General features: G+C 51.6%; 5 protein-coding genes across 5 annotated transcripts; 4 read left to right on the top strand and 1 right to left on the bottom strand.

The window, feature by feature from the left end:
* Positions 1 to 1,129: 1,129 nt before the first annotated feature.
* N7457_002746 (SDR family oxidoreductase) lies at positions 1,130 to 2,349 on the top strand (the record flags this gene model as incomplete). Its single annotated transcript, XM_057173792.1, has 5 exons — positions 1,130 to 1,151; positions 1,203 to 1,254; positions 1,309 to 1,438; positions 1,491 to 1,781; positions 1,843 to 2,349. The coding sequence occupies 5 exons, from the start codon at positions 1,130 to 1,132 to the stop codon at positions 2,347 to 2,349; spliced, it is 1,002 nt and encodes a 333-aa protein (XP_057033943.1).
* Positions 2,350 to 2,657: 308 nt separating this feature from the next.
* N7457_002745 (mitochondrial 37S ribosomal protein bS1m) lies at positions 2,658 to 4,079 on the top strand (the record flags this gene model as incomplete). Its single annotated transcript, XM_057173791.1, has 1 exon — positions 2,658 to 4,079. One exon carries the CDS (start codon positions 2,658 to 2,660, stop codon positions 4,077 to 4,079), a length of 1,422 nt encoding a protein of 473 aa, XP_057033942.1.
* Positions 4,080 to 4,528: 449 nt separating this feature from the next.
* On the top strand, positions 4,529 to 5,077 carry N7457_002744 (40S ribosomal protein eS17; the record flags this gene model as incomplete). The annotated part of the gene is made up of 3 exons (XM_057173790.1): positions 4,529 to 4,675; positions 4,737 to 4,934; positions 4,997 to 5,077. The coding sequence occupies 3 exons, from the start codon at positions 4,529 to 4,531 to the stop codon at positions 5,075 to 5,077; spliced, it is 426 nt and encodes a 141-aa protein (XP_057033941.1).
* Positions 5,078 to 5,566: 489 nt separating this feature from the next.
* On the bottom strand, positions 5,567 to 6,541 carry N7457_002743 (Rtr1/RPAP2 family protein phosphatase; the record flags this gene model as incomplete). The annotated part of the gene is made up of 1 exon (XM_057173789.1): positions 5,567 to 6,541. The coding sequence occupies one exon, from the start codon at positions 6,539 to 6,541 to the stop codon at positions 5,567 to 5,569; it is 975 nt and encodes a 324-aa protein (XP_057033940.1).
* A 902-nt stretch (positions 6,542 to 7,443) lies between these two features.
* Positions 7,444 to 11,200, top strand: N7457_002742 (SH3 domain protein; the record flags this gene model as incomplete). Its single annotated transcript, XM_057173788.1, has 3 exons — positions 7,444 to 9,169; positions 9,222 to 9,314; positions 9,375 to 11,200. The coding sequence occupies 3 exons, from the start codon at positions 7,444 to 7,446 to the stop codon at positions 11,198 to 11,200; spliced, it is 3,645 nt and encodes a 1,214-aa protein (XP_057033939.1).
* Positions 11,201 to 11,533: the final 333 nt, after the last annotated feature.

Below are 11,533 nucleotides of genomic sequence, written 5' to 3'. Positions count from 1 at the left end.
TCTATACGAGTAGTTTGCCCATATACAATAAAGTATGTAGCCCCCTTCAATCATTACTTGGTAGTACCTAAACTTGGTACCAGGGGTAGATGCCCTGCCATATCGGAATGATTATGATTGTCATAGTTCTAAAATAGCCTGGTTGTACGTAAAACTTACTGGAACCAAGTAAGTTGTTACCGGTGTTAGGAACGAGCACTTAGTATAATTGCTATGTCACCATATACAATCCACATCTCTAAAGCTCCACTTCAATCAATCCTTCCTAATTTTCTCTAGGAAAAAGGGCTCCATACTTGAATTTCTGCGCTTGAGATTCATTCTCTATAGCCATTGCTTTTCTTTGGGCAACTTGATTGTATTATACTCAAATAGCCAAGATTAGAACTCATAGCATAGATATTCCTAAGTTCTAACCTCCTGCAAGTCCATAGACGTGCTTGTACAAGGTGACAAGGGCTTTGTTCTCTGTCTTTTCCTGGGAGATGCACTCTCCTACTAGACTGTGCTCTGAATATCTAATCGCTACCTAATGAGTCAACACTAGTCAAAGATAGCCCCTTTTGTGTTATTTCTAAAAGAAACTTTATGTATGGCGAAATTAATAGCCACAGGCTCCAGCAGCTAACATAGGACATCCCGAGAAAGACATTTAGTATGCTGGCCAGAGGATAGACCATATGTCAATTTCTTCTACTTTGTAAGACACTGTGTATTGATTCTTATGAAGAAATATATAGGGCTACACCAGTATGTAGAGAGCATGCTGAAACGATCAATATCAAGGGGCATATAAGGGATCTAAGGGCCTAGACGTCGATAACCCTTCCTCCCCGGCCTAATAGGAATACATCTCTAAAATACCTGCGGAGTACATTTCGGTAGTAGCCCCAGCATCCATTAAATTGGGAAGAATGCCCTGCCTGGGCAAGCGTTATTGTATTTGTAATCCGACTGCTAACCTGGAGGTCCCGGTAGTGGGCCATTGGCGGGGAGCGATGACGGGATCGAGGGGTTGGAGAACCATAAAAGCTAGCGTCCAGGTCGTCTCTCACGTATCACAATCTATTCATTGATTCTTGGACATCTCACACATCTTTTACTCTAGCAGGTTATAATAACTAATACAATGGTCAAAGTTCTTTTGACTGGTAGGTAATTGTAACTTGTCTCTGAACTACTTCCGCTAACATCTGTTCTAGGAGGCAGTGGCTTCATCGCTGCGCACATTGTCGACATCCTACTACAGCATGGGTATGTAGTGGCACATAACAACAAACGCCATCGGTAGTATTGACAATAGTCTAGTTTTGACACAGTTGTTACTGTCCGATCGGAGGAGAAGGGCAAACGGATCCTCGACGCCCATCCCAATGCCTCGCAAAAACTGTCTTATGTGATCGTCAAAGATGTAGCCCAGAATGGTGCATTTGATGAAGTTGGTACAAGGTCTTTCCCCTAAAAGATTCACAACTAATGCAAATAACAAGGCCGTTGTATCAAACCCTCCATTCGACTATGTTCTTCACACCGCATCTCCTTTCCATTTCAATGTTCAGGATCCAGTGAAGGATTTCCTCGATCCTGCCATCAAGGGAACCACTGGTATTCTGAAAGCGGTTAAAGCATATGCACCCACCGTGAAGCGAGTGGTGATCACGTCATCTTTTGCTGCTATCGTGAATAGCAAGCAACATCCCAAGGTGTACAGCGAGAAGGTATGGAACCCAGTGACATGGGAGGAGGCCATGGACCACTCGCTGGTCTATCGTGCTAGCAAGGTAAGCCATCTTCCGGAATCATTTCGGTAAATGCAAAAGCTGACAGGCGGTCCGTTATCAGACCTTTGCGGAGAAAGCAGCTTGGGACTTCATCGAAAAAGAGAAGCCAAACTTTGACGTTGCTACTATCAACCCACCACTGGTACTTGGCCCGATCGTTAATTACTTGAATTCCCTTGAGGCTATCAACACCTCAAACCAGCGCGTGAGGGACATCATTCAAGGTCAAATGAAGGAGAAAATTGCACCCACAGGTACTTTCCTGTGGGTTGATGTTCGTGATGTTGCACTTGCACATGTCAAAGCTATTGAAGTTCCCGAGGCAGGAGGCGAGAGATTCTTTGTTACTGCTGGCTTCTTCTCGAACAAAGAAATTGCAGACATTGCTCGCGAGACCCACCCCCAGCTGGAGTCTAAACTGCCCCCCGCAAATTCTCCTAGCGACTTCCCGGCAAACATCTTTGAAATTGACAACAGCAAGTCGCAAAAGATTCTCGGCATCAACTATCGCCCATTGAAGCAGTCAGTCTCCGATACTATCGACTCCATCTTAAGCGTTGATGTTTGAGCCGCTAAAGTCGAAGTTGCTCTGCTCTTTCATTCCATACACCGAGATCGAATTGATAGTTATATGATATATGAAAAGCCAATTAAAGATTATTTCTCAGAGATTACTTCATGGAAGGGTTCCGTAATAGAGATACGGGCATCTAATCACAAAGATAAACGTTAGGAGTGCTCATAACTATAGGTGGAGGGCTTGTGCAGAATTGCGGATTTGGTCGTTGCACCTGGCCGTACCGCTTTGGCCCGTGTCTCCGGTCAACTTTTCTCGCGCCAGCTAACCAAGATCACATAGTCAATCCATTGAACAAGATGGCGTCTGCCAGGATGTCGCCGACGGCGAACTTACTGCGCAAGTCGCGTTTATTTGCACTGCCTCAAACTCTCAAAGCCCCCAGTGATCCACTCACGTCTAGAGCTGCTTTCGAATCCAAGACCGCAACCCTGCCTCACCCCATTCGAGCCTCCATCGTTACACCGCAATCATCACTAGCTCGAGGCGATTGGGGTCTGAAGCGACCTCTCCCGGCTAAGTCGACATCGGAGAAATCATCCAGACCTGTCGTCAGGGTGCACGCCCTCGATACATATGAACATGTCACCGACTTCGAATCCGCCGCAGATCACACCATGACACTCGAGAAGTTCCAGGAGATGCACATCCCGATGTCTCTTCCTTTCAAAGTCAATTACGCAACAAGTGTTGTGCCAAGGCATCAAAGTCCGTTCGAAACGCACCTCGATAATACCGAGAACAGCCAGGGTCTTCAGGAACCTGGTGCCAAACAATTCAGACACACCGGCCCTTGGCTTGCTGGGCAGACGGAGGCAGAATTCAAGGCGTATTTGAAGCAAGTGACTAGCAACAAGCCGGAGCTCATGGAGAAGCTTCGTGAACAGTTTGCTGCCAAGCGGTCTGCCGAGATCCGGAAAGTGGCACAGGATAATGGAGAGGATTTGGAAGCCCTTCCTACAACTGTTACAGATGCAGAGTTCAATTACTACGTCAAGACTTTGCGTAACGACCCCTTCGCTCTAGGTTCAGTGATCTTCGAGCTGCTAGACCTTGCATCTCCCCCTGCGGTTCCCAGCGAGCGGATCGGACGCAAGTACTACCAACCCTCTGGAACGAAGTTGTCCTCGGCCGAATATGCCGTCTCAGGACCCCCGAAGACACACCCTTCTGCTGGTCTCTCTTACATGCGATCACACGCTCTGATCAAGAACCACCCCAAGTATGGCCCACAAGCCTACCAGCGCCCCGTGGAGGCCCGCGTCTTGCGCCCTAAGGGTCGCTTCAAGGGACGCATGGCCCGAGCCCTGGCAGGTATCGGTGGTATTGCCGTCGAAGACTTGAACTCCATGACCTTTGTTGAGCAGGGTACACCTCCGGGTCTGACATTCTTCGATGCGTCCATCCCCGGTGGAGGCAAATACTGGGTCACTCCCATCCGGGCCGCCGTTGATTCCAACGGCCGTATTGGCCTCTCATCTTATCGCGCGAGTGCGACTGCCAAGGCTCCTTACGCAATCGAAGATCACACCAAGCCGAGTACCCTGACTATCTCCGACGTTGCGACCTCCCCATCCCAGATTGTCCCAAGATTGGACAGACAGCCATTTGGCCAGCCTCGGTTCCAGGCTTCCAAAGAAAGCCGAACCCCGAGACGCCCCACCAGGGGTACAGAGGACGTTGCACGCAGCCTTCTCGACAACCTCAACTCTAGGTCATAGAGACGAGTGAAATATGGGTGTGCAAAGGATTGTACCATGTATGATAGATTTGGTGCTTGTGTAAAGCTACTTTCATTTTCTTTTTTTTGGCTATATCATATAAATCAGGTGCATGAATAGCACGTTATTTTCTCAGCGATCATTGCAATGCCCCAATCCCAGCTGAAAGGAGATACCAAGTTGAGCGCTGGAATACTTCGTAGTTGTACCCAGTACATCGTACATGTAGACTTCAAATGTTCCTGGAGGTTGTTTGAACCTTCCAAAAGCGGTAAGCGCCGTGTCAAATGACATAACCTAGTGGAGTGCCACGTGACCACAGACTGATTAGGGCATAGGGCAAGGACCCGCACAGAGCAAGCGAAAGACGGCCGGGACCTCAAACTCATCCAAATCGGCACGACTCTCGATCCTTCGAACATTCATTCCGCCAGCCAACAACCGCCAAAATGGGTCGCGTCCGTACCAAGACAGTCAAGCGCTCTGCTAAGGTCATCATCGAGCGTTACTACCCCAAGTTGACCCTCGACTTCGAGACCAACAAGCGCATCTGCGATGAGATCGCCATCATTGCCTCCAAGCGTCTTCGCAACAAGGTGAGATTCTAGATTTCCATCAAACTCGAATGCTCAAATACTGATTCGAAATTTCCTTCAGATCGCTGGTTACACCACTCACCTGATGAAGCGCATCCAGCGTGGTCCCGTCCGCGGTATCTCCTTCAAGCTTCAGGAGGAGGAGCGTGAGCGCAAGGATCAGTACGTTCCTGAGGTCTCCGCTCTCGATGTCTCCCAGACCGAGTCCGGCCAACTCGATGTTGATGCCGACACCAAGGACCTCCTCAAGTCCCTCGGCGTAAGTTTCCAATTCACCCTACAATCTGTTGGATCGATGTTTTCTAACATGGTTATTTTCAGTTCGACAACCTCAAGGTCAACGTTGTTGCCGTCAGCCAGCAGCAGCAGCAGGAGCGCCCCCGTCGTTTCGGTCCCCGCTAAATCCAGCGCCCGGAATAACGAAAAAAAGTTCATGCCTTGCCTTCGGTCGACCCTTGGCGTTATACCCGACAGAGTCTGTTCTGGCTGGCTCTTTGCTCGGCTAGCATGGTTTAGGAATGAATAAACATGATTCTCTATGAGAAAGGTGTCGCTGATTCTCCGAAAGGAGATGACGCTTGATTGCCAATTTTTTTCCCTCTCGTGTCTGCCTGTGAGAGTCTACTCTTCGGGTTCGACTACGTAGGAGTTCTTGTCCTGGAGGTTCACCTCTGTTCGAGAGACTCGAGACCTTGGGTGGTCTGAGTCATGCTTGATTTCATACCTGCCCTTAGCTTATGGGTAGATATGAATCTTGCTAGCCAGACCGCAGCCCACCTTATGGTCTTTGTAGATTGCTCATCATTCGTCTGTCAATGTCGAAATTGATTGGGTATATACTTGTAGAACGCCGAAACTCCCAAAACATGCCAAAGCAATCTTGCTTTATCCTCAGATCTGATCGAGCAGATCTATGTCTCCATCTTGATCTACGGAATGATTGCGTCGTTGCTCCATGGGCACGTATCCTTCAATGGAGCCACCATTTGCGTACTCCGGGCGCATTTGCGGAGCACCAGCAACCTGCTGAGAACCGTGCACATGCTCCCTGATATGAACGTCAACGCGTCCATCTGGGCGAACCGAGCTGGTATCACCACGTTCCATTGCAAGCTCCCGGGACCGATCGGTATTGCCAAGTCCCATATTCTGCAAATCATCCACGACAGAGGTGACTGTGCTTGTAGCTGCTGGTGCCTTTAGACGCTTGGCACGTGCTTCCTCCAGCAGTAGAATGCTGGCTCCCCGCGTATCACCCGCCCGACGTTCCCATACAGGTTTCTCGGACAGCTGCACGCGGATCCACAGAGCACGCTCTGCACATGCATCTGAGCACCATTTTTCAATCTGATCTTGGGGCACGATCTCCACACTGCGCCCGCGCCCGCCCGGGCCGCTTCCCTTGAGACCATATTTAAACTGAAACCCGCCTCCTGGGCCGTTCTTTTGCTTGCGATGCTTCCGAGGACAGAGGGCATACCCGCAGGAGTCTTCGAAGTTTCGTTCCAAAATCAGATTATCGTAGTCGCTGGGACGGAATGGTGCTAGTGATATTTTGAATTTCACGGTATCTTCTTGGGATGGGTTGGCAGGGTCCGCTGTCGAGGAGGAGGGGAGCTCGAGAAGATCGAGGATGCGGTTTAGGATGGTATCTTCGGCATCTTTCTGACTCTGAATCTGCTGCGCATGTTGAAGTGCGATCTCCAGGTGCTGTTGAGTTGCGCCGGGCCGACCTTGTAGGTATTTGTCTTGCTCCTCTTCCGAAGGGTGTAAATATGAAGGTGGGGGTTGCTGGGCATTGATGGCAGCGTATGTCGTGGGAAGTGAGGTTTTGAGAGCCTGAGCTGATCCGTCTTGTGTCGCCATGATTTATAACCGGGCTTTTGGAGAGCAATATAAGCAAACCACAATTGAGTGTGAGTGGGATGAGAAGTCACAAAAAAGCAGCAGAATTCGGATTGAAAGCGGAAAGAGGCGAAAACCCCGGACCCCCAATAAGATGAGGGACACCTCAGTGCTGACGTATTTGGGCATATTCCCTGGGCTCGGAGGCAGGTCATTGACAGACTTTCTAGGATCGCATATCTTGTATCTATCCAATTCTCGATTTACATCCTGTACGAAAATCAATTTGGTCTAATAATCCCATCTCACTGCCCCGTCTAAGTTTGACATCCACAGCTGTCACACTGCCAAGCTCCACGATATACTACGGAGTACGTAAGTCAAGAGATCTACCAGAAGAGCACACCTGGATATAGGAGATTAAACCAGTCTGATTCCCTATAAGGCCTTGAGATTGAATACATTTCCCATGTGCGTGTTCCCTGGTTGCTGTTAGCCGCCGATCGCCCAGTGGAGCCCATTTCGCTCATCCCGCCAAGTGACGACCACCTCACTACATCCTCCTCCCTCCTAAGTTTTTTCCCCCTCTTCGGATCGTGTTCTTTTCTTCTTGCATCAAATTGTTTTGCTGGCCCTGGATAGGGTGTTCGATTCTCTACATACGCCGTGAGTGCTTCCGTACTCGCCCCTCCCCCTCATCTCCTAGTCGTAGGCACCACCCATTGACGTCCGTTTCATCTAAGCTGACACGGTTGCGTACCACAAAGGAATTGGTTTATTTCGCCTCGTAACTCGCTACATGTTAGAGGCATCGAATCCGGCAATTCGTTCTGTACAGATATTCTAGCGTCATTACAGACCCGTCCAGCACTCCTGTCAACACCGATTGTCCTCAAGTTTAAACCTCGGTCTCGACCTCCTAGATGTCCAACCCGCCCTTCACAGTCCGCTCGGTCTTCGAGTATGCTTCGGGCCATGACGACGACCTTAGCTTCCCGATCGGTCAAATCGTGACCGTCACGGCCCTGGAGGATGACGATTGGTACTACGGTGAATATTCCGACGCCCATGGGACTAAGCGAGAGGGGATATTCCCGCAAAACTTCGTTGAGAGGTATGAGCCTCCGGCTCCCCCGAGACCATCTCGTCCCAGGCCGAAGAAGGAGCCTGAACCGGCACCAGTGGAGTCCCCTGTGGTTGAAAGCAAGCAGCCCGAACCCGAGCCCGAGTTCGTGCCAGAGGTGCAGCCTGCGGAGGAAGAACATGATATTGCGCCCCCGCAGCCCCCTATGCCTCAGTCACCCCCTCTACCTGCCAGCGTCCCTGTAGCAGAAGCTGTGCATTCGCCCCCACAGCCGGTAAAGGCGCCCGCTCCCGCCCCTGCCTCTCCCGTGGCCTCAACTGAACCCGCAGCCAAGACACTTTCAAAACCAGCTCCTCCGGCTGTGGCAGAAAAGCCATCGGGGTCATCATTTAGGGATCGCATTGCTGCTTTCAATAAACCTGCCGCAGCACCAGTCACACCATTTAAACCGGGTGGTTCCCAGCCTTCGTTCATCAAGAAGCCTTTCGTTGCGCCGCCTCCCAGCCGGGATGCCTATAAACCTCCGCCCAGGGAACCTGCGCCCAAGGTCTACAAAAGAGAGGAGGATCCAGATGTGAAGGAACAGATTGCCCGTGAGCCTCCGGTTTCCGAGAGCCGGCCGGCTCCTAGAGAGGGAGGTGAAGAGGATGCAGATGAACAGCCTAAGCCAACTAGTCTGAAAGAGCGAATCGCTTTGCTCCAGAAGCAGCAATTGGAACAGGCTCAACGTCATGCAGAGGCAGCCCAAAAGAAAGAAAAGCCTGCCCGTCCACCCCCTAAGAAGGCTACGGAGGAAACCGTAGCTCCCGCAGCTCTCGAAGAGGAACAAGAAGTCTCCCCCTCTGTCGAAGGACCCGGGACTGCTCGGGATCCTAGTGTTGATACACTGAGAACTGCGGTTGCTCCCCCACAACCCTCTGTCCCGTTCTCGCCTACCCAAGAAATTGCGAGTGATGCCAATGACGCGGACTATTCCGCTGCTGCAGACTCCGAGGATACAGGTGAAACATCTACTAGCAAAGATGATGAGGATGAACAGTCTCAGTCTCGCCCGGCTTCCCGGCGTCAGCCATCAACTCGCACAGTTGAGCAAACTGCTGAGCCAGATGTCAAAGACGAGAGCGATGCAGAGGAAGAGGAGGAAATGGACCCTGAAACGAAGCGCAGAATGGAGTTGCGTGAGCGAATGGCCAAGATGAGCGGCGGTATGGGCATGATGGGTCTTTTCGGTCCACCTGGTGGAGGTATGCCAGGCATGCCTGGTGCTGGTACTCGTAAGCCTCCGGCGAAGACTCAGGCCGAGTCGGAGAAGAGGCTTGGAGAGCTCGAGGCTGAGGCGAATGTGGTTGCCAATGCGCCCCCTGTCCCACTCCCTGGAATGAACATGGCTAGCAAGCCAGTGCCTCCTCCCCACGAGGTGGAAAAGGAAGAGGAGGAACGGCCAGCGACTCCCCTCACTGAACAACATTCTGCACGTGAGGTTCCAGATGTCGAGGAGGTCGTTCACGAAGGCGCAATGCCTCGTTCCTCTTTTGATCGCCCGGTTACGGCTTCCCAACCTCAAGGTAGGTTACCCCCGGCATTCTAATGCATGGTTTCATTTGCTGACTGTTGCAGAATTCTCGGCGCCTCCTCCGCCTTCTCGAGAGTCCAGACCTGCTCCCCCTGTTCTAGGCTCGCCGCCGGCTTCACCTCTGCCAGTTCGAGATGGTAAGTAACGAGTTTCTGAAGCATATCACTGGGCGTGGGTATTGACAAAATGACATACAGACCGATCATTCCATCATCCATCAAGGCCCACAACTGCCACGACCGCCGACAGAGGTGACGAGTCTGATGATGAATTGTCAGTGTACACATCCAGCCTGTCGTTGAACAATCCCGTCGTTCCACCTGTCGTGCCTGCACCTGCGATTCCAGATCAAGTTGACTCTCGCCGTTCCTCGACATATGACCCTGTCTCATCTACAGCTTCCACTCCTGCGGCCGAAAAGAGGACAAGTCGTCTACCACCTCCTATCCCGACCAATCCACCCATGCCGCCTCCGTCGCAGGGCCGCGCTCCTCCTCCACCGCCTCCAGATCAACTCCGTCGCCGGTCTACCGTTGATAGTCGCATTATTGCGTTACCTCACCCCCGTCAGGCTGGAGAAGAAGCAGAGGGAGAAGTCACCGAATACGATGGTGATTACGATACAGATATCGCGTCGGGGGTAAAACATAAAGATGCTCTCAGATCCCACGAACGTGATTCAAGCTTTGACGAAGGTACTACCACCGACGATTATTCTATTCAGTCTCCCCGCAGTCCCCAGGGAGCCCGGCATCCCCCGCCCCCACCTCCTACGGCTCCCAGAGCAGTGCCGCCCCCTCCCCCAAGTCAGCCTCCACGAAATGCCCGTGCATCCATTGACACACCCAGGGGACCGCCTCCCCCTCCACCAAATAGAGAGCCGGCCGGTGGCGATGACGAGGATGATGAGTACGATCCGTTCAATTATTCCGCCCCCCATCACGGTCTCCCAACATCTCCAACCTTCCCGCCTGGTCGCCCAGAGGCTCCTCCCCCATTCCCACCGCAAAAAGCGGTCGATGAGTACGATGATCTATATGATGCCCCGCCAGTGCGCACTCCTGTAACTGAAAGACCTCCTGCCTTCCATGAGAGGCGTCCCTCATTGGCGCCTCCAGTTCCCCAAAGTCACGCCCCGAGTCTGCCGTCCCCGTCCGTGGGTCGGAGTCAGCGCGCATCCATGGATCTTTTGAGGAGCCAGCCCAACGTTCGTCGGTCTATGGATGTTTCTCGCCCGTCTATTGATCAAGGCTTCATTGCCACTGATATTGATTTCGCCGAACATACTCTATGGTGGACTAAACCCAACACCCCGCCTCCAGTCTTCCAGAACCGCTCGGATCTTCTGTTCGAAGTTGAGGAGACTAAATCCACAAAGCGAGGTGGCAAGACAACGGTCTCAAAGGATGTCTATGTCATGTTTATCGATTACTCTCAGACAGTATTGAACGTTCAATTCGACCCCAAGAATCCTGTGGACGCTTCCTTCGAGCAGCGCCATGAGCCTCCACCACTCCAGCCTCGCCAGGACCAGCTTGAGCAGGCTCATATTCAGCTTGGAACCCGAATCTCGGAAGCCGTCAACTCAGTCCAAAACTCTACTGTTGGAGATGGCACTCCATTCGGGCTGGTTCAATATTTGCTCAATCCTCTTTCGCAAGCGCTGCTTCCAGTTGGAACTCGCGGCTACGGTGCGTCAGTTTACTCCAATCTGGCCAATGCCTCAGTGTCCCAGAACGACGAAATTCGGGCTGGTGACATTGTCAGCTTCCGCAATGCCCGTTTCCAAGGCCATCGTGGCACGATGCACCAGAAATACAGCGCCGAGGTTGGTAAGCCTGACCACGTTGGTATCGTGGTCGACTGGGATGGCACCAAGAAGAAGATTCGAGCCTGGGAGCAAGGCCGCGAGAGCAAGAAGGTCAAGATGGAGAGCTTCAAGCTCAATGACCTCCGCAGTGGTGAATGCAAGGTCTGGCGAGTGATGCCCCGTAGCTGGGTGGGCTGGGAAGCCAGCAAATAGCTGAGAGGATTCTGAAAGAATCCGACGTTTTCTTTTTTTTTTTTCCTTTCCCGTTTGCAGTTATTGCACCATGAGCAGATGACCTTTTTTGTGTTTTTGCTTGCCCCTTTCTAGATTGGGTGAGATCCGTGTATGAATGAAAAGGAGCCTCTTTTCTCCCCTGTCCACTTATATTTCTTGTTGCCCTTTTTCCTTTTTTTCCCTTTTGTCCTGCCTGACTCCTCTCGCGAATCATCTGGACTTTGGTGTGGTAATGTGAGATGGAGCATGGCGGTCCTTGGTTGATGGAGAGTTGAGCGAGCGTGCAGTCTTTTGTTCTTTGCCTATGGTAAA

Source organism: Penicillium paradoxum, assembly GCF_028828445.1.
Source record: "Penicillium paradoxum strain IBT 22861 chromosome Unknown utg000003l_segment0_segment0, whole genome shotgun sequence".
Taxonomy (NCBI): Eukaryota; Fungi; Ascomycota; class Eurotiomycetes; order Eurotiales; family Aspergillaceae; genus Penicillium; species Penicillium paradoxum.
Note: the sequence above shows the minus strand (reverse complement) of the source record. Positions and strands in the feature narration are given on the sequence as shown.